At 36.0% G+C, this 27872-nt stretch overlaps 2 protein-coding genes across 6 annotated transcripts in view; one reads left to right on the forward strand and one right to left on the reverse strand.

The window, feature by feature from the left end:
* The first annotated feature begins 191 nt into the window (after nucleotides 1-191).
* On the forward strand, nucleotides 192-16694 carry LOC135681766 (alpha-catulin). Of its 3 annotated transcripts, XR_010515644.2 has the most exons (12): nucleotides 192-517; nucleotides 4353-4700; nucleotides 5110-5229; nucleotides 5386-5475; nucleotides 6151-6318; nucleotides 7245-7454; nucleotides 8759-8830; nucleotides 9947-10105; nucleotides 10459-10551; nucleotides 10864-11020; nucleotides 13228-15589; nucleotides 16522-16694. XR_010515644.2 is itself a non-coding variant. In XM_065196369.2 (11 exons), exons 1-11 carry the CDS (start codon nucleotides 440-442, stop codon nucleotides 13048-13050), a joined length of 1530 nt encoding a protein of 509 aa, XP_065052441.1. In that variant the 5' UTR covers nucleotides 192-439; the 3' UTR covers nucleotides 13051-13213. The 3 variants fall into 3 exon arrangements, 2 of the variants coding, with proteins under 2 accessions (XP_065052441.1, XP_065052439.1); XM_065196369.2 differs by lacking the exons at nucleotides 13228-15589; nucleotides 16522-16694 and adding an exon at nucleotides 13016-13213; XM_065196367.2 differs by lacking the exon at nucleotides 13228-15589 and having other exon boundaries at nucleotides 193-517.
* Nucleotides 13739-27872, reverse strand: part of LOC135681768 (histamine H2 receptor) — a 33374-nt gene continuing 19240 nt past the window's right edge. For 2 of the 3 annotated variants that reach the window (XM_065196372.2, XM_065196371.2), the window contains exon 2: nucleotides 13739-19491. In XM_065196372.2, coding sequence (XP_065052444.2) covers nucleotides 18422-19465 — 1044 coding nt within the window. In that variant the 5' untranslated portion in view covers nucleotides 19466-19491 and the 3' untranslated portion in view covers nucleotides 13739-18421. Of the gene's footprint in view, nucleotides 19492-21634; nucleotides 22018-27872 lie in introns of those variants that run through there. The other variant, XM_065196370.2, reaches the window with a different exon arrangement.

Raw genomic sequence — 27872 nt, forward strand, 5'->3', positions numbered from 1 at the left:
ATATTATCCTGAAAGCGTATAACGTGTTTTGATTTGATAATCAAAATCCGTTAACGATGTTCTTTTGAAATTTAGGAAACTGAAAACATTAAGTCCCTTGTACTCAACAATAAGGGATAATGCAAAAATGATTGATAAAATTCTTCGGATGCAAAGCGCGTCCGTGGAACAAAGCGCACCATGCGAAGCGATAGATTGAGACGCGCCCCCTGCGTTTGTTTGTTGTGAGACGATTTGCGGCTTAGGGCGATGGCACAGCCTGAAATGGGATAAAAATGGTCCAGTGGAAATCTATTTTTCTTTGACAGTATTTGCCAGTCCAGTAAAGCACTGGAATTTGTTTTTGCATTTCCTCGGCACGGATGTGACACCAAGTTAAAGTGAACAATTTTGCACGAGGTGCTTAGGCCCACGCGTGCTATCGAAATTTTTCGTGGTCATGGCGAGATGGGATGCAAAAAATCTTGAAATTCGTACAAGATCTGTTGAACAAGCTCTCGTGCCATTAGTTGCACAGGTATATTATCTCAACATTTAAATATTTTACCATTCTTTTCATGCAAACATAAAAGCTGATTTGATTGAAACAACAGGTACCGCTTGTCACGTTTGTTCCAAGGGTCAGTTGTCAGTTGCTTGTTCTCCAAAAAATTCCTTTTTTAAAACGACTGTTTGCTAATTTGGAAAATTTTAACAGGGACAGGTAAACCCGTGTCTAATTTTTCACTTGGTGTATAGATTGTCAGTCAATTGCAAAATGGACTGTATAGATTTGTTAGGGGATGGATTTTATCCTGTTTGATATTGGAAATAGACCGTGCTGTAAAAAGACAACTTTGTCTTCTATAAATGCAAACTACGTTCTTCATTTTGAAAAATGCACTAGCCTATTTATTTACTATTTGTAACTTGCTTTACAAAGGAATCTTATTAATTTCTTAAGCGTATTCAATGGTACCAACCACAGATGTCAAATTGCTCCCAATTATACAGAGTTGCTCATAGATAAATTCCCTTTCCCGAATATCCTGTCTAGCATTTTCCAATGTCTTGTCCACACTGTCTGTTTCATGGGGATCTTTCAACCAGTTGTTGTCTGTCAGTGTCATATTATTATGTGGGCATTGCCAGTTGTGCCTATCTCATCATTGATAAAAATCAGTAATTTATTTTATTTTGGTGATGTTGTTTTTGCAAACTGACTAGCTATATCTACCCAAGCATAAGTATTAAGATATTTAAGTTTTACTCATTGCAAATTGCAGATCCAAGAACCCCTTTGGGCCCTATGTCAAACAAGACGGTATAATTAAATAAAGGGTGAACAAGCACTGACTGTCTACTTCTCTGGGCGAATGTATTAAATCTTGTTTTCTAATACACACAAAAGCTCTGAGAACAAGGTACTAAAATTATACATTAATCTGTTATCCATTGGGTTTAAAGATGGAGCACCTGAGTCTACTTAAATTCTTCCATGAATATATGGTGACAAAAAGAGCAACTGGCTGCTCCCCTTTAAAGTCATCTTTTATTTAGAAAATGGTGCATTTGATTGCTTCATTTAAAATTTTCGTTTTCCATTAACTTCTTATAAAAACAAAACTGTTCCTCATAAGTTTATACTTATCTTCCTCCTTTTTTTGACTTTTGATATGTAGTAGTTGATTCAATGCAAATGTCCAAAATGAAACATGTTTGAACTATAAAAGCAAGTGTTCCTTTAAGTGTATTAAGATAAGCTTTCTTATAAGCCCGGGTTTACTGACCAAAGAAGGCTGATAAGCTGTTGTGCATCAGCTTATTATGGTACCAGTGAGACCCTACCCTAACAATAAGGATCTCACCCACAGGCTAGCATGAGGGTAGTGTATCAGAGAATCCATTTTGCATGCAGCCTTGATAGAACTTGGAGGAGAGAAGTAGAGGGGCACAACAACATCTTTAGTAAAATGAAATATATCATCTCATCTGCAAGATCTAAAATGTTACAAAAAAAGAAAAAAAGCTTGTGTTTTTGTAGGTCAAGCAAAAAATATTGAAATAGCTTTCTGGACAGAAACATGTTAATGAAGGGATATAAACATGTGACACGCTTTAAGGGATATAATCTGATTATTTAGATGTTGTTTAAAACCAAATTGGTAAAAAACTCTTTAAATATGAAATTTGTGCACAAGTTAGGTGGATGTTTATTTCCCGTATTGTTTTACTCATCATCACATTCTAATACAACATTTAAATGGGTGCCAGCCTCTCCTGTCTGTGCCACATACATTGGCATAAATATATTCAGGATCATTATTTTTGATGACACATTAAATGTAAACGTTAAATGCATACTTTATATAATAATGTAGTCATGCACTGTTTGCCCTGTGGTCATCAACAGTTTGGGACCCCTCATCCCCCAATCATAATAAGCGTGTTTGTGTTTTATTTTCATGTGTTTCACCGGTCCTGTCCACAGTCCTGGGTCATCATAATCATTTTGAAGAGCTGTTGTGATGACACTTGAATGCAATCAAACATAGACCAAATGACCATAGTATCAGGGCTAGTAGTGGTCTGGTAAATTTAATTCTTACATCTAAGGCTGCAGAAACCATGATTATACGTCAATGTAATCATTTTCTAGTCCAGTGCTCATAAAAACATTTTTATCACGCATTTTTATCATAGACCTGTGTTAGCATGCAGATGTTTCTAAAATACCTTTTTCAATTGGTAAATTAAGTTGAATTTTCAAACAAAAGATTTGTGCCGTATTTCTTCTGATCTATACTTGTAAGTTTGGTGTCTTCAGCAAAAAATGTAAAGGGGTTACAAAGGAGCTTGCCATATTCCTGAAATGGGGCAACAGTGACATTTTAGGGTTATACTATTTAAGTCCGTGACAATAAGCAATATGCAACAAAGATTTGGAGCAAGTTGTGTGCGAAATATCAGATCGTCAGGCATCTATCATTCTAAGGAGCTGTTGTTTTTTGAAAGCCTTCGCCAATGGCCCCATGCTGGAAAGCTTGCTTTCTGTACGCTATTCTTTTATGCCAGTGATTTCAGTACCAGTTGCCATCGCCAGCTGGGTTAAAAATAAATGGAGAATGATGCAATGCTAAACAACCCTCCCCAGAAGGGCTTGTGCAATATGGCATTTTTGAGGATGTCCCGTTCTTCCACAAATTATTCATTTGGAAAACGACAGGTTGTGACAAAAGCATGAAATTTTTTTAAGTGTTTTTGGGTCTAAAGATTTGGAATTCTCGTCAAGTGAAATAAATTTCTCTAAAAATGCAAGTCAATGAAAGTTCTTATAAAAGATTGTTATTTCTAAAATCAATGTGCCTGAAACGCTTGCAGTCAACAACTTCCATAATTCAATCTCCTAAATTGCTTCATGTTAGTGTTTATTAGTGTTCACACTATTGTCAAACCAACTCAGTAAAAAGGTATTATCATTATTATTATATTATTATTACACTTGGATACATCTGCATAAAGTTGTTTTGTTTCAAGCGTTTGCACTGAAACATTTTGTGCCACTTTCAAATCATGCCATTTTCAAATCATGCCATTTTCAAATCGTGCCATTTTCAAATCGTAATGTTTTCAAAGCTGTTTTCATATACCTTTTGATGATACACAATTGAAAGTTTGGGCAAAAATTTTAACTTTTTTCAAGGGTTTCATGAAGACTGCCACCATGGTTGGTGGCAAGAGGGATTGCCGGTAACTGCATCTAAAATACTTTCAGCATCAAATTTAGTAAAGATCTCTGGCAATATCCTTACCCTTTCTTTATCGTTTTGCCGCAAAAAAATAAATTGCTAAAGTTGTGTGAAAACTGAAAAAATGACTTAAGAAAGGGGGTTTGTGAAGGCTCCATATACTATGTAATTAAACATTTGTAGAAATAAGACAAAACACCAATAGCACTCCATCACATGCCTAAATCAGCCTAGGGGTGTGAAATGTCACACTTGTGCTAATTTATTCCTAGGAAGGCCTGCCAATGCTGAAACCCTTCACATGACCAGGTATTAAAGATGCATATGATATTGTAAAAAACATTGAAAATTTCTTTGAGAGTTCCTTGCAGCATTGACGGAAATGTTCAGCAGGTCTTTTGATAGATGTGAGATTCTCTTCACTTCAGTAAAAGTTAGCAATCTAACCCTAGTAATTCATTATAAGAGAAGCATGTCAAGTAGCTTATTATTACGGACATTGATATAAGGAGCAGTTGAAAAGGATAGCAAATCTCCTTGATTTAAAGGCTTCTATGAGATTTGCAATTCTGATCTACCTTGCTATTATGGATTGCTTGCTGCATTATATTTTTGTTGTTTAAGATCACAACACTTGTCAACCTAAAAGAGCGAATAAAACTTACAGACAAAAGTAAACAGATTTTAAAAGCTGCTGGCACAAATATACAGAAAGCAATTGACAGTTTTTCAAATGTTGGCCAAACCATAGCTGCAGAAAATGATGATATTGCTGATGACATGAATGAAACCTGTTCAGAAGCTTTAAAAAGTGGAGAGATCATTCTTAAACTTACAGACTTGAATGAGAGCCTGTCTCTTGATAAAGCTGCTATTGTTCAAGTGTCTAGAGTGCTACTTGGCTCAATTACTAGAAGTCTGCTACTAGCAGATGTTGTTGCTGTCAAAAAGCTGGTCAGGGCCGCAGAAAAGGTATGTTTTTATCAATTTAGCTTATGTCATTTTAATATAATTTTTGATAAGGATAAATTCATTGACAAATTCAAGGATGATCCTCCAGCTCTCCCACCCTCTACTAGAAAATCTCAACCTGGTGGTTTAGCCAATAAGCGAAGGCCAAGAATATTTTTCTCTGACCAAGCCTGGCCCCGAACTCAGTCACTTTTTTCTCTTGATCTGCCCTTGCAAACCACTTTTTCCATTGCCTCCACTCTGTGTAGAATGAACCCTCTTCAATGCCTTTTCAACGCACTGTTGTTTTGGCATCCTCAAGGGCTCCAAAAATCTTCTTTCATATAGCTAAAATCTTATCTTGTTATTTGAAAATTTCTGCTAAAAATATTTTTACCAAGGTGACAAATTTGATCATTTTTCTTTCCAGGTGGATGAAAAGCTGAGAGAGTTGGAAAATGTACATATTTTCACAGATTTTGTTCAAGCTTTTAGCCAGTTTGGAGCAGACATGGTTGAGCTGGCCCATGTTTCTGGTGACCGTCAGAATGTAATCACCTTTATATTTTATGAATACAAGTTTTTAATATGATATCAGTCTTGCTTTGCTTGTGAATTATTTTTAAATCCTGTCTTTTTGCAGAATCTTCTGTACTTAAGTTGCTCTTGTGCCTCAGTAAGCAATTGCTTTGGTTATCTTGCACAGGACCTTAAAGATGATAAACAAAGGGCTGAAATGTGTGCTGCAAGGGCTGTTTTGGAAAAGTCAACAATGATGCTTCTTACATCTTGCAAGGTAAGTTTAAGTTAAAGCTCAGCTCTCATAAGGATTTTTTTGTAGACCAAAGTAGACAGTTTAATTAACAAACAACAGGCATTCTATCTCACCATTATGTCTTTTCATGCATTTGCATGCAAATGCAAATTATATATGCTTTTGCAAGTAAATATAAATTTCATGAATTTCACCCGAAAAGACTTAATGTCAAATCTTATCAAGAGCTTTAATAATCAATGATTGGCCTAAAACTTGTCTTTGCTTTTAGAGACTACATTTGTACCAAAAATCTAGAGCTGGGCTGTCATAATTTTATTTACAGTGATATGAAAAAATTTATTGCGAGATTTTTCTAAGTTCTTAACCAGTTATGCAGATCCTTGTAAGTTCCTTTAACTGCTAAATTTGAGAAAGAAAAAGTACAAAGGTTTCAAAATTAAAGGAGTTCCAAGCTGTGAGCAATTTTAACAATGAGGTCAAATAAGCACAATGACTAAGTTTTGATCATTTTTCATCATATACACCTCTGATAAAATGGTCAAATATTGAATTTAACATAGAAAAATAAACATTTCTCATAACTGCCTTAAAACTGAGAACTTTTTTCTTGAGAAAATTCGATCAACTATGGAAATCACAGATGCTCCCTCAGATGTCGTATTCGGGCTTTTCCTATTTTTGTGTTTCTTTTAGACGTGTCTACGCCATCCCGACTCTCCATTGGCTCTCGGAAATCGCAGTGGAGTTTTTCAGTGCATGCGGACTGCTATGTCAACTCTGAAAGAAATAGTTCAGGAAAATTCGTACGAACCATCACTTGAAATGTCTAGAGGACTAGGAATGGAGTTTAAAGACTTTGAGGTGAGATTGTACACTTTAACTCCAATCGCAAATTATTTTGTGCAAATATTTTTACTGTCCTTGTCAATGGGCCTCTCATTTGCGTAATGTTTGTACATTCCGCTACACAATGTGTTTCGATAAAAGCGACTGTTTTACCCAAATGTATGCGAGATTTTTGCAGCTAATATTGCATATTGGAACAGCAGCTGATTGAGCAGCCCCCTCCTCCCAATGTTAATTTCATTCCATCGATACTGAGTAATTAGAGGACTGATTTTAGAAGACTATTTTTTAAATTGTGTCGCAGTCCAAGCTAAATTCCATTAACCGCACATTTTGTTTCCATTTTTTGCGCCATTTCTCAAAAGGCTTTATAGCACTTTCTTGTATAGCATTAACAAACGTAGGTTTTCAAAGGCAAATTCAGCCATCCCCCTCTCCCCCTAAGAATAATGTTGATTTACTATAGAAAAAAGAAAGGGGTTATGGAGTACGCTTTCTCTTGTGGATTGTTTGATATTTTTCTATACTTTCAACATTGTTTTGGGGGGAAAGGGGGGGCGGAAGTGGTAGTATTCAAGAAAACAAATGAAAAATAGAAAGGCACAGCGCAAAGTGTTAGGTGTTCCAAGTAATTTTGGCAGTGATTGTATATAGATTTGCTTTTTAGAAGGACTTAAATATCATTTAAGAAACTAGTTATTCAGTGAAACTACGGTATTTTGAATTCTGTATGCACCAAGAGGTAGAATTTTGATAACGGGACTTATATATAGGGTTGTTTACACATGAAGCATCACCGGACTGTTAGTTCGTAGCAGCGAGAAGTTCGTGAAAAGCTAGATTCGTAAATTATAATCATCGATATTAGTACATAGTACTCATTTAATGATTTCACTGTCTTATACTACTGGTGACAATGTAGTTTATTCTTTTACTGATAGGTTGCTGTAGAGGTTCTGTTTCAGAGGCCAGATGACACCGAGATAAGGCCAGAAATAATGGATAAGTTGAAAAAGATAATTTCGGACTCAGAAAATTTAATCAACTCAGAATTTATTCCAAGTCCTAAGAAAAATCGGATTATGGCCTACTGTGCAAATCTGAGGGATCTATTGCAGGACCTGATTGGGGAATTCAAAACATGCAGTGACGTATGTTCAAGATATCGTAACGAAATTTGCCTACTAATCTATTACTGTGTTTGCCGTTTTCTAAACAAATACAATGAAAATAATTTAAGATTATTTCTTACTGTACTTTTCTCTGGTAATCAGCAATCTGCTGACTTAGAAAACTCAGATAGACATCCAGATATTTTTAACTTGCATAACGGTTTTCTGAATAAAACGCATATTTGAAAAGATATGCTATGTTCTTTTGTTTAGTTTCCAAAAAACAAACTGTTTCTACATAAAGGACAGATGTTATCGTTGTAGAACTTTTATATAACATTTTCCAAAATAATTTTCTCAATAAATGGGCTCTGAAATCTTTGGAAGATTTCAAACCTAAAGTTAACCACTATCAGATTATGTTTCACTGCGTTTCTATGCATGTTTTCAATATGAGTTTACATATTGTAGATAAAACATTTTCTACTTCCTTGCTTTAAACAATACAGCGAATCTTTCATTACGAAATTTTGAGAAGACGTTTTATCTCTTAAAAATGTTTCGTATGACGTATATGAAATTAAAAGTATTATTCCCAGTGTTATTCTCAAAAAACATGTCGTGTACTCGTGAACATAAATTTAGCTGGATTTGCTCTTTTCTTTCCTATCACCGAACCTTTTCTAGTAATTCCTCGGTATTTGTCTGTCTGTTATAAGAAATTGAAGTATGAAAATGGCTTTGAAAAAAGCAAACATTTTACGACATACTAAAAGCTTTTTCGTCTGACACTCCTCAGAGCATAAAACGTCAGAATAGGTTCCGAAAAAACACGATCGAAAAAAATATACCCAGTTGTGGATCGAAATAGGCCAATCAGAAAAACGCAAGCACAAGACCGGTATAGTTGACCAATCAGTGCCGCGAGCCTAAAGAAAAATTACCAATGGAGTCCAAGAGAGAAAACGAACTCCTTTTGTCTACACAAAGGCGGCTTTTTCGTTTTTATGTAGATTGACTCCAAAACTGCTGGATGGATGGACGACAGGGATCTGCCAATTATCCGAAACATGTCGTCATTATAGAGTTTTGCACAATCTGGGTTGTCTAAAAGATGTTGACCAATGGCAGAATCACTTGTTTTAACAGTGTTTCTAGACCTACAGGACTGTCGACCTACACCTAGACCTAGACCTACAGGTACTTGAGGAGTGTCAGACGAAAAAGCTTTTAGTATGTCGTAAAATGTTTGCTTTTTTCAAAGCCATTTTCAAATTCGGTACCGCAAAAAAATTGTTCAAATTGAAGTATCTTAAATTGATTAGGGTTTGTCTTCGTTTTAGGAATCCTTGGATGAATCGCTCTGCCAATTGTTAAAACAAATTAGTAAAATTATGAATGACATAAATACTGATGTGAGTAAAGTGTTTTGCTTGTTATCAAATAATTTTTATCAGCTCCAGGAAAGACACTCTTTACAGGTTGGTCTGAACGTCTTATTGACGTGCTGTTTGATGTGGTCGGATTTGACCAAGAAACCAGGATTTTAATTCGAGGTTAAGTCAGTAGCAAATTGTGAATCGCTAAACTTGAATCCACATTACTTTAGAAGTTCTTTGAGCCAATCCTAAGGCTTTGATTTTTGACACGGCTGACACCAACCTACATGTTACCTATTTGATGGGTCCTTGTGGCAATGCTTCGGCAGGTGTGGCATTGGGATTGAGACCAAAGCTGTATGATTGCCCTTAACAGTCTCACTGATTCCTCATGTATGCCCTGTTTTGAGTTCGAGTCTCTTTTTCTAATAAGCCCCCCTTTTTAGAAAAGGAGAATAATAGACCTCCCTTTTCTATTTAGCCCCGTAATAATCGATAGTTCAACATTTCAAGTATAACAGCAAGTATAATTTTTTTTGTGATGTTTGGTCCATTGTCATTTAGATTTATATGTTTCAGATGGTCCTCCTTTTTTCCAGTTAATACTTTAAAATCCTTATCAAGGCCTTTTTACTTGTCATTGCTTTGAGTTATTCTGGGATCACAGCTCCGTCTTTTAAATGCCCAGGGTCAGTGTATTTAAACTCCAAGCAGCATGTATTTAAAAAAGCCCCCTCTCTATTAAGCTCTCTTCCCTAGTAAACCCCCTTCCCTATTAAGCGTCTGAAAAGTAAGCCTTTCCCATGGGCCTTGATGCAAAATTGATCTTATTCATTTCTTTTTCAAGTAGAACCTTTTTATATGATCAGGTTTAAATTCTGTATAACGTTGCACCAAATGATGCATATTCTACAGTTATATATTGTTGTGTTTTATTTTGAACAGTGTTCAAATTAACAATAATTATTTACTTGAAAAAACCTATTATTTTGGTTTTTGTAACTTCAGATAAGTCAATTTGACATTGATGCTTCTTCATAGTCGTACCAACAGCAAATGAAAACAGTTTTTGATCTAGTCAATTTACTTTTTCGTGTAATAAAACGTGTTTACTGCTGTAATAAAATGCAATTACTAATTTGCATTTTGTAGCTTACCAACGTGTCACTTGATTTGCTGACAGAGGTTTTCATAAATCAAGCCTGGAAGCCAAATTTACAAAAGCTAAGGCTATCCTCCGTCAACGGGGACCCAGGTTCGGTTGACCTGTATGGAGAAAAACTTGAGGAAGATTCACGGAAAATGAAGGAGGTATGAACATCAGTTTTTTGCATCCTTCTTTACCACCGATAAATTTCTTTTATTCTTAAACGCAAATATTTCATATTAATCAACCAATTGAAGAAGGTTTTTCAAAGATCCTTGGGATCAAAATTTAATTTTTTAGAGAAACCGCTGTTCACGACTTAAAAGACCCTTTATAGAAGGCCTTTTTGCAAATATTCTTGCTTTAGTGTGTAGAACAGGGTGGTTTTAGTTCGCTACTCTACAGTGCTTTCTTTTTATTGAGAAAAATGGCTACCTTTATGCTTTATGTCCTCTGTTTGTATTGTCATTTTTAGGGAGGGTTTTGGCATTGTTAACTGGAACGAATTCTGTTACAGGTATCGAAGTTAATTTGCAACATAACACAAAGTGAGCCGGTTGTGATAACTGCGAATAAAATCGAAGAAAACATGAAAATATTTCTTCCGCAGGTAATTTACTTTGTTTTTTACCTTCAATTATTTATTTGTTAAATTCTGTTTATTTTGAGTTCAAATAATCGACAATGGACGCCCTAACATCATAACTGTTTCCCGTTGGAAAGTGAAGGCTTACTGGCCGAAATGCTGTTTCTAGAGAAACCTGGAAAGGACCACATTTGAAAGGCACCTCGTTACCTTAGAATCAGAAATAGTATATCCTCAAACTATCCAAGAAATTAGAAATTATTTCCTTCTATCCTGTTGAATTGAGCTCCTTCTCCAAAGTACTTTTATTAAAACATTATTTTTACTTTTATATAGCTGGTGTCAGCAGCCAAGATTCTATCTGGTCATCCTTCAAGTAAAATTTCTTTAGAAAACATGGAAGTATTCGCAAATGTCTGGGAAACTCAAGTTGAAGAATGGACAACACTGCTAAGAAATGTCACCCATTTCGATAAACGATGCGGAAGTGAACGTAAGTGTTTTATTCTTTTATCAAAATACGAAAATGTATTTATCTAGTTGATTGTTTCCTGGGATGGTTGTACCTACCTTTGCCTTTGATACCTGGTTTTCTTGAACTAATTCTTCAACGGTTTTGTTAACGTGAATGGAAAAAATAGTTTGCAAAATCTGTCACAAACAGACTCCAATACAGGTAGAACCTGTACTTGTTTTTCGTGAATTTAAGCAGCCAGGAAATGTAATATTTTGATCAAAAAATTCTAAAAAGCGTATGTACTATTGTTTCTACCTTTTGATATGAAGGATATTTGTTGTTTAATAATGTATGTTTGCTACAGTGAATCTATTCATGAATTGACGCTGTGAAGCAAGCAAGGTTTCAGCTATCAATATGGATAGGGCTATCATCGTCCAGAATTATTGTTGGTTACCCAACGACCATTAGCATGGTAAATGGTAACAGGATAATTTCTGTTACCAGGTCTTTTTTCAAGAAGGTTACGGATTTTTAAGGCTCATTGGCCCGGGGAATTATGAACACTTTTCCAATCTTAAAGGGATGTAGCCCCTTTTTGTGTAGATCTGTCAGTTTGGATCATTTTACTGTACATCCAACAGTTTCTACTGTGCAAATGCTTTTGGGTTCCAGTTTAGTTTCGTTCCGTTCTTTGGACTTGCAATTCCTGTCACCTTAGCAGTAAACAACAACCTAATGGCCACCTGAAGACAATGAAGCTATGAATAAAAAAAAGGTGGCATAATATTTTTTATGCGCCCATGAACTACTCTCTCTTTTACATGTAATTCATCTCACGCTCACTGTATATGTTACCTGTTTTTACTTTTCTTGGTACCCATTTGCTCAGTAAGTTGTGTTCTAGTTCAAATTTTCCTTATGGATGGAACCATTTTTTTAATTGTTTCTTCTGCCACATAGCATATTTTCTGTAGACTGTAATTTGTAGCCATTTATTTTTCTATCGCTTGAAAAGTGTTTCTGCTATCTATCTTTGTTGCTTTTCCGTGATCTCTCTATTACATATACAATTTATTTATTACCTACATTTTCCGTATTCCTCTATCTGTCGTAGTAAGAGCAAAACATCTTGTTCTACTGTGTGCTCTCCTGTCTATTGCCTTCTACACACCTTATTCAGCTATTCATGAGTTTTCTGCTATATATCGGCTTTTTCAGTCGCAGAAATTAGTTTCTCTTGGCTTATGGTTGCCATTTCAACGATATCTTAAACTAGAGTGACTTTTAATTTGTAACCCGTTCTATGATTGCACTAATTCAGTTAAAAAAGCACTTTAAACGTCTCCTTCTCGTTTGTGCTGCTCATTAATTTAATCAACTAACAAATTAAGTATTCCAACTAACGAATAAAATTAACGCTTTATAAAATTTTTCAAATCGTAATTTTCGAACAAATAGCAAAACCCTTTTTGCTTCAACAATGCCACTAACCTGGGGTTTAATATGAGACAAATCATGCTATTTTAAATTTTTCTGATAAACGTTGGTTATCGTGTCATGATATCCAAAAGTGTATTTCAAATGATCTGCTTGGCGGTGTCTCAACAGAAAAATTGGCTGCTATATTATAGTTCCACCCATGTTTTTCCTATACATGTATCAACGATGATTTGAAGTGGTAATCAGAGGAAACTGTCCCTTTGTTGAGAAAAACGGTCTGAGGAGGGCTACTGCAGTCCCCTCATTATTTCTGAAATAGTTTTCCAAATAGGAAGGCTATCATTGAGTTTTTATCGGGGTAGGGGTACATTTGCAACTCATAAAAAAGATCAAGTTCTCCCTAACTTGACTGTAGGCGTGAACCCTAGATAAAACTGCGATGGTCTCCATGACGTTCATAAAAATGTATACTGCATACCTTCAAAGCCATATTCCCTTTATATCCTCGTCAGAATTTTTCATTGTCGTACAGCATTGATTCCAGATTTATTGCCCTATGATCGTCAATTATTGGAATTTTTCATGCAGCCTCACAACAAGAACGCTGCTTCGAATCACAATAAGGATTACACGGTAATAAGCGTTTTCTCGTGGATTCATTTTTTGCAATGTGAGTTTGAAACGTTTCCGACTATCATGGATGCTTAACAATCAAAAAGCGGTGGACAAAGGGTTCTATTGGTTTGGTCTGAGCAGAGCTGTTTATACTCGGCTAACAGGGCATTCTCTTTCTGTTTCAGAATACTGGCTTTTCACGTTCAAGCCCTTAGCCACAAGAGGGTAGATACCTTCGTTCTGTAATTCGCAACCAGGATGCTATGTATATAAACATGTAGACTATAGCTAAGCATCAGATACCACAAACTCTTAATTGTAAACTAGGATACGTTCTTGATTTTTAAAACATATTAAAAACAATCGGTAAATAGTATAACATGTTTACTTTAAAAAAGGGCGATCTCTTAAAATGTTTAAACCTTGGCTCAGAAGCCGACAATTGAAATCAAGATCTACGTTGTGCTAAAACGCACTAATTTTTATCCCTCGTAGTCTTTTTAAAAACAGTGAAGATCCCGCTATGCAATCTTAAGGCTAAGTTATCTACATTTTAGCACCTGTCTTGGCATGTTGAAATTTTGTTGTTTTTTTCTGCAACATAATCCCTCACTACAAGGCGTGTACATAGATCATAGGTTGTCCGGACTCAGTTATCTGAGTTCCGGATAACTGGAACGTTAGCTTTTTTAAGTAAACTTGAATCCACACAACGTTCCCAAGTTTAAAACTCGGTCGAAGATACTTTGTGCCCTAGGATTTCTTATCAACACACGTCGATTATGAATTCACTGATTATCTTTGTTATGTCAACGACCCGTTTTTATTCATAGAAGTAAATCCTATTTCCTCTTTGTACTGCCTATTATCGTTGGATCTGAGCTTATAAGTTTTGAGGCCATTTTAAGGGACAGTCGAGTTAAAAACAGACCAATTCTATCAAGGTAAGCATATCTGTATTAGACAGTCAATGGTAATTTTCTATGAGCAACATTTCGAGCATCTTTGTGACAATCTTGTTCACGTTGCAAGCATTAATCTAAAATCGTATTGGTCGTGGACAAAGAGAATCAAAATATTCCTAATCCTGATACCAAAATTCGATTTCTCTTGAAACCGTCAACTGCTGACATTGAAACTGTTGATAAACAAAATCCATCCAATTATTGATTAGGAAGACTGTTTTATTATTATTTATTAGTAGATCTTGTCAATTTATTATCTTATCATACTGTGTCATTCTCTTATTTTTCGAAGAAACTGAAAATTTGAGATTACCTAGCCTAAAAGAAAATTGAAGAGATTGATTGATTGACAATGGTATACCAGAAATAGCTCCTAAAGATTTGTTTTGGCAAGTCTTAAGACAATGGCTGTTAAAGTGGATATTTTTAAACGCTGACCTCTCATTTTGCATGCTATCCAGCGAGACCTCTTTTTCCTCTTACTCGGATAAAACACTTATGTTTCTTAAATTTTTGGTATAATTATCTGCCTCTCTGACGGAATTATCATGCCGGGATCTTCACTGTTATTAAAAGTGCATATAAATAAGTAGAAAGCGGGAGACTATTCTCTATGCCCCTATGCCTCGTGAGATGGGGAATATTTGCACGTCTCTGTAACTCATACTAGAAGGATAGAAAGACAACTGGCTTTCTAGAGTAGCTTATTAAGATGATAAATTCCCTTGCTACTTACAAAGACCCAGTACTATTATACCTTATATCAAAGTATATTTAGCTTAGTATACTAAAAGCTGTAAATCAGATGTAAATCTCTTATTACTATAAATGTGTATCTTGTATATTCATTTGTGTATTCAAAGATTGGTACTCGTTTTTCTTTACAAGGGGGATAACTGTATATGCATTTAAGTACCAACGCCTATAAGGCTTCTTTCTTTATTCTGTATTTTATATCGCGTATACCCTGTTTTTCGTATGTTATATACATGAACGTTCTTTTCCAAAATGTCTGTTTGTTCTGTTATTCCGCAGTCGACTCCGATAATAATTACACAGTTCGTTGAAGTCGCTTTGAACTTGTATCTATTAAGCTTTTCAAGCTAGGTCTAATGTAACTATAATGAGAGTCGAGTGAAGCAAAAGATAGGCTGAAACTTTATCGTTTCGTTTAAATTTTACGTGACTCTTGATTCCTGTTTATATACCAAACTATCCAACGGTCTTTAGGTTTGGTTCTATTTTTCGATAAAAAAGCATTACGCCTATTTTTGATTTTATTAGTGAAGACGTTCCCTGAATGATTGGAAAATCTGTGACCAGAATTTTGCACTTATGAGTAAATTTAAGAGAGAAACGAGACAGCGATAAAATAGTTCAGAGCCACACTGGGAGTAATCAGGCAAACACAAACGTCGGTCGCTCTGTTAATTAATTTCAGTTGATAAGCCAAATTAATGATAAAAATAAATCTCAGTGTAACGCTATACTAAATTGTTCAAAGTACAAAGGATAAGATGCACAACGAGGAGACACATTAATATTTACAAACCTCGGAGAGAGAGCATGTTAATTTCTTCAGGTTGGTCCAATTTACAATTTTTAATCTCAACGCATAATTCCACTAATCTTATACATTTCTCAATTGCATAACATGTGTTTTTCTAGTTACATGCAGCCTAATTTTTAAAATACCTCTAACACGCACACACTTGTTAAATTTACAGTAATACTAACCCACACGAGAATTTGTTTTAGTAATTAACTTCAACTACTCTAGCCACTTTCCTAACAAGGCTACCATAAGTTCATGACATTGAGAACAATTGATTTTCGCGAAAGTTTTGCATTGTAGAATTTATGCCTTTGCTTATGGCATTCTGCACACACTGTAAAAATAAATTCAACATTTAGTGATAGGACCCTTCTTTACTAAGGAGAAAACTTGTTTATCAATCCCATGTGTTTACACGTAAGGGATATATTGTGGTTGTTGCCAAAGGTTTTGACTGTGAAGCTGACGGAATTTTGTTCGAAGAAGCTCAGTTTAGAGTTTGCCAGCGCAGAAACATTAAGTATAAATTCGTTCTATTAGATTCCCAAAAATGAAAGTCTGACTTCGGTCGGTCAATCAAATGTTGATAATATAATTCATTTGCTTGAAGACTGCTCCATATTTTCAGATATTTTCTGCTTCCAAAGACATTTCTTTGGTTATTGAAGCATGCTCTTCAACCTGACCTGGTAGGGTTCCCCAATCTGATCAAGTTTTGCTTTACGTCTAAAAGCCTTAAAGGAAATCAGCTTCCCCAAGTCTATCGATCCTTATCACTTTGAACTACGCTCCCTTGCTTCTTGTTGTAGTAACAAGCATATAGGCCCTCTTTAGCATTTAACATTAAACACAGGGAATGATGTATAACAGGTGTGCAGAGTGCCCTAATCAAAAAATAGTAACTATCTTTTGCCCGTTTCGTTTTGAATAACTAATCGATATTTTTGTTCCTCTTCTAGATAAGCTGTCGTCAAAGAGAAGTAACAAAGACGATTCTGAAGAATGCAACACATTATAGCCTTTCTTGACATTGATATCGCTTTTAAAATTTTTGTGCCCTTCCACATAACTTATAATCCACAACATAATGCCTGTATTGCTAGGAAGATTATATTTAATATTATATATCGTATTTGTGTTTGTTCTTTCACGTATGCTATAATTCTTTTTTCTAATATTCATTTTACCGCAAACTTTTGGATCTCCTTGTATTTAATCTTGGAAGAAAGTTGTAGAAAACACGAATTTTAGTAGATTAAAGGCAGTCAACGTATTCGCAACGAGGTGTTTTGCAGAGTTTTCCAAGATATTGATTTTCTAATTTTTCGAAATCCGTTGAAAAACCTTTGGGGGGGGGGTGTGCTTTATCAGATCGATTTCGACTTTAGTTCTTTCAAAAAAGCCCCCGTTGCGAAAATACTAAATAAAGCTGTTTTCATGCGGGAGTCTGAAGGGCGCGGTCGAGAAAATATTTTTTGCCACCCCAGTTTTTTCGGGCTGGCGACGCCATTGATTCAACTATTGGCCAATCAATAACCGTCTGAGTGTAAGACTCTTCTCGATTGGTCAATTCATGATTGACAGATAGTTTAAGCCACTTAAGTATTCGTCGCTTGCCTTTAATGCTATGCATAGGTGACATTCTAACCTACTCTGTTTTACGTTGCAATGAATGCATGAGACAACAAGAGACAGTATCTACTAGAAGACAAGTACTTCACTACAGTCTACCTCTAACCAAGTACCGAATAGCGTAATTTTCACTTGCCTAGAAAGTTACTTCGCTGCTGTATTTCGGAAAGGCTGCACTATGAATCTTCTTGCTTGGAAGCTTCAACATTTTCAATCAATCTACATTTTGGTATTGCAAAATGTGTAAAATAATGATTTGATTTTAAAGTATACTGTTTACAGTTTGCCGTGTCACTCACTTACTCTTCCAGTATATTTATACTGCGTCCGACGTCAAATTGTATATTAATCTGAATTAAATATTACGAACTGTTGTTTGAACTACACTTTCCCAACCAACTGAGAATCTGACATATCCATAAAAGGTCATTTTCTCTTAATTTATAGTCATCGAGTTTTTATAGACTAACCATAGTTATGTCACTAAGAAATATAAAAATGTGTCGAAGTACCATTCTCAGTGTTCTTTATTTTATTTCCATAATTGGATCTTTCGTTCATAATAATGTTATCGCTTAATATAGGATTCCAATCTTTTTCTTCAATATACTCTCCTCTCGCTGTAATTTCGAATGTAAATGTTTCGTAAAACGTAAACCTTCCTGGAAAAGCCACAATGGCAGAGAGCTGATAAGTAATCCTCTTTCGTTTCAACCAATATTGAAATGGAAAAGTCTCACACTAGAAATGAATTGGCACACAAAATACTGAGTGTATGCTCTTAAAACGAAAAGTCTCGTTCTAGTAGCCATGAAATGTTGTTTACCTTTGCTCTGTTCTGCTGGCATTTTATATGGAGGGCCTTTATTTTCGTGTAATGTACGCTCACAATTAGCCATGGAAGGCACCCTCATCGCAGCTTTTCTTGGTCAAAGCAAGGCCAAAGGGCCTAGTGGTGACACAACTGGGTACAACGCTATAAGTAACTGCTTTCAAAACATTCAAGCACTACACCCCTACGTTGTATGTTTGCCCTTGAAGGGCGAAAATACTGCTGTATCTGTGGTGTGCTTTACAGTCTGGCAGTTAAACGCTTTGTAATGAGAATGCACCCGTATTCAAAATTACTCGCTCGGATATATTTCAAAAACTTATGAAACTAATCGTCTAGACTCATCTAGTTTATCCTTGTGTCACTGACCATTCAGTTGCTTTTTCTTTGTAATTCTATGCCTGAGCTTCCATAGACCCGTTGCTTGGTCGTTTTTGGTCGCTTTTTTCATTAGATGTGGACAATGTCGGGTTTACTTGATTGTTACGACCTCCGCGTAAATGTAAGGCCGACAAAACTTCCTTTCGAATGTTGCTATCTGAGGATGCATAAACCCATGGGTTTAACATAGAATTAGTGTACAGGAGAGCGCAGCATGCAAGTATTACTTCATGTCCTCCGCTTTGGGTAACTACTGTTCGAATTGCCAACGAGAACCATGGGATGTATGTGATGAAAAAGGTTAGCACAATAAACGCGACGACCCGCGAGACTTTCTTCTGAACACGAGATAGCTCGCCTCTACCTGCCTCCGCGCGGCCAGATTCTTTGCCATAAACTTTCCTGGCCTGCTTGATAGCCTGCACATAAATTGTCGCTTGTAAAATTATGACAATGATAACAGCAGTTAAAACAACAACACTTGTTCCTATGAAGTAGTTGAAATCTAGACTGAATCCCCAATCACAAATCGTATATCCGTTTCTCAGACAATCAAGGCTGCTGTTCCAACCGATTAATGGTAGAAATGACCAAGTAACCATCGAAATCCAAGTAATTGCGAGGTAGACGTAAACTCTTGACGGTGTGACGATCTGCGGGTAATGCAGTGGAAAGAAAATCGCTACGAATCTGTCCATTGAAATGCCAACCAGATTCAGACAAGTGCTTAGAACCGCCAGCAACCCAAGACCAGCCGATAATCTGCACCAGGACTGGGAGACAGAAAACCCTGATTCGGTGAGCAATTCCACAGAATTGAAAGTGCAGACAAGTAAGCTTTGTATCATGTCTGATATGGACAAACTTAGTATCAGACAATGCCCAAGCACACGATACAAGCGGAGTCGGTAAATAATATAGTCAATAAACACATTGCTAGTGAACCCAATCCCGCCTATAATGATATAACCAACGGCTGCTCCTTTTGATAGGTGAGTATCAATGGATAAATTAGGTGTGCACCTTGTAGGATCACTTCCATTTAATGAGACCACCATGCTTCTAGCTTACCTCACAAGCAGCCCTGCAAAGCAAGAAAGAAGATAGTGTTTTTGTATAAAATGCGTAACTTCTTTTCACTAGCAAGTTTCCCTGGCAGCCAAACAATGTCCTAGAATCAGGTACCACATTCCTAGAGATTCAGACTCCTATTTATCAAGCGTGAAGTGCGAGTTTGACTTTTTTTAAGTCAAAGGGACAACAATGAGAAGATAGCGCAACACAATGAAGCTGCTTCTGGTATCCTACATTTAATGAAATTGTGCGTAGTATTTAATCCTTAAGATCCAACTGGAAAACTTTTTTAAGCGTTTTGAGTCTGGGTGTATTTTGCCTACACCTTTTGCCTCTAGGCAGAAAAAAGCAAAGCGCTTGCAACCAATATTGTTTCGGAAACAAATAAGTAAGCCGTGAACTATCATTTCTGCTTACAGCGAAAAGCATGCGCAGTAGCAATTGAGTTTGATGCGCATGCCTTTGATGCGAGTACGGGGTAAGAATAAATTGATGTAAGACTTGCTCATCTTGCACACAAAACCTCAAGTGGCCTAATGATGCTGACTTGCTTGAACTACATTAAACAGTTATGTAACCAACATAAACAACAAATATATCTTATGCTGTGTTTCCACTATTTTGGGCAAATCTTACAAAAATATGTGGCATATATGTTCGATAAGTATCTTAGGTATCGTGAGACTACAATCCCGGACAAAAATGGTTGACACTTTTCAGGGAAAGGTTCAATTTTTTACTTTCCTTTAAAAAATAACTTTTCCCCTTCCCCCATTTAAATGTTGAATGCATGATTTTGAAGGAGAAATGATAGAACTACAAATCCAACATTGCTTCGAGGGGAAAGGGAGGCTTCGAATTTACAGGGGCAAGGTGAAGTAGAAATTTACAAAAATTGCATTTTGTTTCAATATTTTTGTCCGGGATTGTAGGTAGGCTTATAGAGATAAATCTCCATATAGTACCAGTACTCAATTAATTTATCGTCACTTCGCAGTGCAACACTGCCATGGCCTTTTGCGAGGAGATTCGTTTCTCAGTTGTTAGCATGCTGGTTTTCTGTTTTTCTTTCTTGCACTCCTCGTAGCTTCTTATCGCTTTACCTATCATTATTACGCTGCACTTTCCTAGAACGATGTTAACCAAGTATAACGTTTTCAATAGCGTCGATCGAACTCAACAAAGTTAACAAAAACGTGTAGTTACAACGATAATTTTGCTTCTGTGCATATATACAACTGTAGGTTAGCTATTGTTGTGTTAAAAGCAAACAAAGTATTGCGGCTTCTGTGAATTATGCTGTTTGTAGCTATCCCACCAGTACATGCTCTTATTTAACAGGCGGGTTCAATAAGGACCAAATAACATTAAAGCACTTGTTTAGCTACTTCAAGTGTTTTTCGGAGAATCCTCAGTGAATAAATCTTGACTGCACTAACCATTTATGAACGGATTAAAGAGATTCCGAATAAAGAAGAGCACTTCTTTTCATTTTGAAGCAGCTGTATACTGTTATCGTTGATCTTGAGGAAGAATGAAAAGCATTTAGAAATATCAGTTCTTCCGTTTACTCCCTAATGATTACTTGAATTTTGCTTTATGTTATATGTGGTGATATTCTTATCAGTTTCCTAGAAAACAAAATTTGTTCAAAATTGCCGTTTCTTACATCTTTAATGGTTGCTTTGGAAAATTTTGTTTATTTTAGTAAATGAGTCTTTTGTTTGAAAGCAGTGCCGACTTCACGGGCGCGTTTTGACAGATCTGAGCAGCGAGTTTTACTCTATTGTACATCAAGTGTCAAATGTTAAGTTATCTATGGTGTTACTTCACTAAATCTTTTAGCTCTTAGTCGTGACAAAGTTCTATCAACAAATGACTCAAAATCAGCGAGGAAATAACGAAATATGTTCCTTACCATATCTTAAAAGTTTGTTACCCAGTTAAAAGTTTGTACATCGAGTTTTAATGATATTTGGAAATATATTGTTTTCAAGTAAATCGAATGTTCTTTCTTTCAGTGTAAACAAATAGTTTTCAAAACAGATTGCATTTGGCTTGAATCTTCGTTCATTAGTTTCTTTTATTCGTTATGTTTGCTTTTACTTTTCAATCTGGATTATGTATGCAAAGAAAGCGAAAAAACAACTTACTTGCTACAGACGGAATCTTCTGTAACGAGAGCTTTTAAAATAATTAGTTGCGGAAAATGATTAGTTCGTTGCCTGCTTCACTTCTCCCAAATCAAGTTCTAAATCTCCATGGAACTTATCTTGCTCAGATATACACAGATCAATGTACAGGAATAGATGTTTTTCCTTTCTTATACCTTGCCTCTAGCCTCCACTATGTAGAATGAAAACATACTGAATCGAGCTACGGTCTTATCAGACCCAAGATCACCTGCACAACCTCCCTTTGTCGTGCAAGTGATTGGCTGCGGTAACAAAGCAGTTAGCAATCTCTGATATTTACCGAGAAAGACGTTTGATCATCATTCTAGCGATAATCGATTTTCACTTTAATAAAACACGGCAAAATTACTATGTGATAATGGACTTAAGCATGAATCTGCCTCGATAACAGCCAGGGTGCATTGTCCTCTTTTGGCTAGCGTTATGAACTCTTTGAGTCGTCCTATAGAATAGGAATAATGAACATAAGTCGTTTGCCCCTAAAATAGAACCATCACCCAACATTAAGTACATTTTATATAAGGTATTTATTCCCTATTTATAGTTCGTGTCTGTCAGTGCTGTGTACTGAGATTATATATTCTCTTGTGCGTTTGAAAATTTCAACTTGATTTGCATGGCTGTTCTTTCTATTCGTAGACACGCTACTACTGTTATCTTAGCCAGGGTTGGGAGGAGGGGGTTACAGCATAATGCTTCTCAAGGCAATGTGTGTAGTTACTCGACAGTTTGGAGAATGTTAGGTGGATTTTTAACGAAGTGATACTACCTTCAGGGCCGCTGCAAGGGGGAGGGGATATGGAGGGGTGCGAAATCACCCCAACACTTTGTTTGTTGGCACATTAAGGATTTTTGCTGGGCGAAAGAAGCTATTTTTGTACTCACCCTGCAACCTTTTCTGTAGTACCTGAATCTTCAAAGTATATCACTGAAGTATGAACTATGAGATAGAAACGCATAAAAGCAGCATATAAGAGTATTTATCTTTTGATCACACCCTTAAAGAGTGTGACACACCTTTTTTAGTCGGCAAAAATCACTTCTTTACCCATTTTCTTGGCTTCGGCCGTTTTTGGCGATCGCTGTCCCTAAAGCTTTCAACAGCTAGCGTCCTACCTGGAGCTCTCTATCTCGAATCTTCGATGTAAGTGTCAACTGACGAAACTGTTTGCCCCTTGATTTATTTTTCTGTCTTTTTGTTTAGACTTATATCGGTCTTATATCGGCAAGAAAGATTTTATATCGGTTTTCAGTTTTCAGTTCATTATTTTGTTACTAAGATACTTTAACTTTAATACAAATATTTTTAAAAAGCCTAGTTTTTAGAAACCTAGCCGTATCAGCTTTCCAATTGATTTGAGTATCAAGAAAGGTTAACTGGCGAAATAACATACCGTAAATTTGTTTAGCCTCCCGGGGGCTTATTGTTTTTCAGCACTTTAAAGGGGGGCTTATAAGAGAGGGGGGCTAATTTGAGAGAGGGAGCTTAATAAATATTTTCAATAAAAGACCATTTATAGTGGTAAACTAATTTTTTGTTATTTGCGAAATAAAAAACATTAAATCAGCAATGAAAATCTCTGTTTTTTGTCAAGTTTACTTATTTCGGCATCAGTAAAACTTTAGGGGGCTAAATTGAAAGGAGGGCTACTTAAATTTTCTTCAGAAAAGGGGGGCTAATAAGAGAGGGGAGCTTAATTGAGAGGGGGGCTTAAAAGAGAATTTACGGTGGTACAAATGATAGTCTTGAAGACATACTATACTGACTTATAAAACGAGGTTGTTGAGGCATTAATTATTTTTTAAAAAATCAAAGCAAAGCAACATTCTGTTTGAAGTTTAGTTTCATTAAATTTGACCATCTCTCGTGTATAAAAAAGGTGATTTTTAATTTAGAATGCATTCTATCGCATAAATTTGGAGTTTTTTAAGTCATAGTCGGACTGTGCTGATAACTTGCTCTTTTCACAAAAACTGTTCTCCTCTTTATCGTTTCTGGTCTTTTTGTCTAATTTGTTATTTTGACATACTATGAAACTCTATTAAGCCCCCGGGTGGCTTATTTAATTCTTTCAGTCCTAGAGGGGGGCTTAAAAGAGAGGGGGCTTATAAAAAATTTGAAGCAAAAAAGTTTTAAAAATGCTCTTGGCCTTTTTTAGTTGTCAAAATATCATACAAATGCTCGCAAAAGATTACTAGCAGCTTCGAAAGTTTGAATGGGAAGTCCAAAATTATTCTTACGTAGAGACAATAAAATTTTGTTAATGCATAGAGCTACGATGAATCTGATGACCAGATTTGTTATCTTTATTCCTAGATTTGAGATAAGAGGAATCCTCGAAAAAACAAAGATCGCCAGCAGAGCCAGGTAAGCATATGGGGCACAATGGCAGTGACAGTGGCACAACAAACACATGGGGAAAACAAGGGTGGAAGTCTCTTTAGTAGACCACATTGTTAAAGTTCAACAGCTTTGGGGACTCTCATTTCTAAAAAATTACCGATGGGGCTCCTTGAGTTCGCTCAGGCCTCCTCCTTTTTGCGTCACTGCAAGGCGGAAACACGTTTGATGGCCACTGAAAACAGGGGAAATTTAAGAACCACGTCACGCCAAAATCATGTCTTATCTTCATCGCCTTATCGAGAAGCGTTATCAAAGCTTGAGGGCATTGTCTGGAGGAATACTTTTCTTGGCAAATATCTTTGCAATGGACTGATACACAAAGCTAAATAAAGAAACGTGAAATTCGCGATGACCATTCACAGTCCCAATCAAAGTCTTTTACCCATAAGGTATAAAAAAACAGCCACACACCCAGAGGCGTAGCGTGCGGGGGCATCACACCCCCAACTTTCAGAGGGCTGGTCGGTAACAAAAGATCTTATGCCAAATGTAACAAAATAATTTTTTTCGGTAAAATATGGTTTTGCATCTCTCACACGAATAGTGCTTTTAGTACGTTTCAATATGGAATTCATTGCATTATAAGGCCCCGTAGACCTTAGGTTATTCCTTGGAAATTAAGCAATAAAAGGATTTATCGCACTTTTATTTTCTTCTATTTCATTTTTTATTCTTTTATTCTATTTCTATTTTTAATCTCAGCGATGACACGGAAATATTCAATAAACGTTGAAAATTCAATTTCTTCTTTTGGCACCATTATTAATTGATAGCTTAGGCGAACTTCATTCTACCGTAGAGGTAAATTTAATTTCATTTTATGCGGATAATTTTTTTTATTAAGCGCAGAATTAGGTCACAAATTCAGATGTTTTATTTCATAGACCGTGTTCGGATGTTAATTTTCATAGCCATCATTGCAATTAGTGCAATAGTATTAATTGAATTTTGGCTAGAATCTTGCTTGGAAATGAAATATTCATTTATCGGATTTGGTGACCCACTAAATAGGGTTGCTAATTTAGAACTAGAACACGACGCGGTGAAAGCCTAAGCATGCAGAAATCTCCTCCATTCAATATTTTATACATTAGTATATCTATGGGTCTGTTTATCTATCAGTGGAATATCACCCCTGTCGTTCATTGTTATCATCATTATAATCATCGATCAGTCATCAACATCGTCATCATCATCATCATCATCATCATAGCCCGTCATCACTATATTCAATCATCCTTATCATCATCATCATCAACATTATTGTGATTAATCAATCTCAATCACTAATCATCATCATAAACAATAAAGAAAGATATCCTCTCTGGGGTAGCAACGCTACAGCTGAAGATTTGTGTTTGGGTATAGCTACACCTTGGTAACAAACAGCAGTTTACTTTGCAAGATTACACACATAGCTGCAAGAGCCAAAAATTATCTAGATAATTGCATTTTTTTGGTCTGTCTTTTAGCCAGCTGCCGAATGTCTATAAATAGGCCAATTGGTTAGAAAACCTGGAAAGCGTCCAAAATCAGACATATCAAACAAGTGATTAATTACTCTCGTTCTTGAATGATAGTAAACATTTTTATCAAGGCTTAATAGGAATGTAAAATAATAAATATATTTTTTATTCAGTTGTCTCTTTTTCTATTTCACACACCATAAAATGCATTATGCTGCTAGATTGTGAAAACGAAGATTGCATTGTATTCTTATTGCATCAGCTCGAATCAGATGAGTTAATCAGAAAAACTGAGGAAAAAATATTCTATTCTATAATCCAGCATAATTTTTACTTAAGTCGCCGTTTAGTTTCCTTTAAGCTTAACCATAACCAAACAAAGCAAGCGTTTTTGGCTACCGAACAAAATTATCCAAAAAAAAGTTGCTGTAAGAACCGCTATTTTCACCCCGTCTCCTTCATTTAATCACGAGTCTTGCTTTTAAGTAATATAAAATTCGATATATATTTCTTAAAAGGGAATTTATTGATGAATTCATTTACAGGAACTTTAACGTGAAGAGAAAGACGAGTCCTATGAACGACCCACACGTTTGAGAAGTGTATGTAAGAGAAGGAACCTGTTCTGGGCCAAGATCATGACGAGGTAGGGTGGTCGTTGGCATTAGCCTCCCTTTCTTGCCAAGGGGTACCCATTGGCTGTTGGGTGGATAAGAGGCAAGCGCGTCCTAGTCCTGGGCGCCGCCAACAGCACCCTACCCACTTCGCCTCTCACTTGACCACTTCGCCTCTTTTTTATTATGAAATCATTTATAGGAATAGCTAGCTACTATGTAACAGCATTTGTTTAATGTTTCAATAAGAGTTTTAACATCTTATTCAACTTATTTCATCAGCATGGTTAAACCGACCTAGGCGATTTTTCCAAGAACCCCAACAAAGGGCGTCGTGTCTTTGGTTTTGGTGAAGACCCGAAAGCGAAGTAACTTCTTGTCCTCTCTTCCATTTCTACAGTCAAAATGGATTCATATTCCACCTTACAAAATTTTTGCATTTTCTGGAGATTTTGATTTTTTAATCTATGCATCTGTCTCTACTCTGTGCACGGGTAGTTGCCCGTTCCAGAATCTGTCTGTTTGAAAATTTCTGAAAAGCCTAATGGTTTTATAGAGCTTTTAACGGGATATACATAATCTTCTCTAAACAGGCCACGAGATTCGTAAGTGGACTGCCTTAAGACGCTTGGAAAATTTGCAAAGTTGATGTTAATGGAGAAAGAACAGTGATGTGAGAACTGGTAAAAAGCAGACGATTAACATCTCCCCGTATACTCAATCGCACACAGGCAAGTGAACTTACCTTGATAAATAAACGGAAAAACATATAATTCTACTCCGAATGCTATATGACAGTCTATATCCATGGATGCCATGTATACAATACTATCAAGACTTTATTTGTTTGTATTACACAAAACTTCGAAGCACAATTATTCTTATACATGGTCTTTTTCGAGGTTATGATCCTTCAGTGCAGCGCTTACAGTGTAGTACTTCAAAAAATTATGAACAATGGAACGAGGCTGTATGGAGAGACAGAGTCATTTTCAAGCGCAGATTCGTCAAGCGCAGATTCGTTTATTAAATCTTATTGACGATATTTGCATACGTTCTCTTCAACTGAAGTCAACAATGTCAAAAATAGAGTAGTGTGGGACAAATTCTGTTAACCTGGAAAAGTCCTAAGAATAGAAGTGCGTAGTTTGACATAAATACACTTGAATGGATTTTGGTGTTTGTTCTTGTTTCTAGACATTCCACGAAAGATTAATGAAAATTTCAAAATGCTAACCACAGAAAATAAAACATGCTAACGTTTTGTACCTTTAATCATGATTTAGAATTATGCTTCATTAGATTTGATAAAAATATGTAGCCAAAATCGTTAGCTCTAAAGAATGATTCATCTCGAGATTAAAAAGTGTGAGTTTACTTGTATTTTCTCGGTAGGATTTTTTCGTTTAACTGTCTGTCATTGAATATCGGAAACATTAGAGGTTCTAAGTTAAAGCAAAAGCGCTTTTGCTAATGGCATTAGTGAAACACATAACTCGGATCGTATACACTTTTGTAATCACGAACAATTTTGCGAAGGAATCGGTTCTGGGACTGCAAATAAGTTAAAAAAATTCTTAGTACTGTGTCAGAACAGTTCAATTTTACTACATGTTTCTTAGAATAATGTCGTCATGTCGATGTATCTTAATGCCAAAATTCTCTCTTTCCTGCAAACTTAAAAATTGTTTTCTCTGTCACCATGCTATGTT

Source organism: Rhopilema esculentum, chromosome 12, assembly GCF_057945365.1.
Source record: "Rhopilema esculentum isolate cy_ngs chromosome 12, ASM5794536v1, whole genome shotgun sequence".
Classification (NCBI taxonomy): Eukaryota; Metazoa; Cnidaria; class Scyphozoa; order Rhizostomeae; family Rhizostomatidae; genus Rhopilema; species Rhopilema esculentum.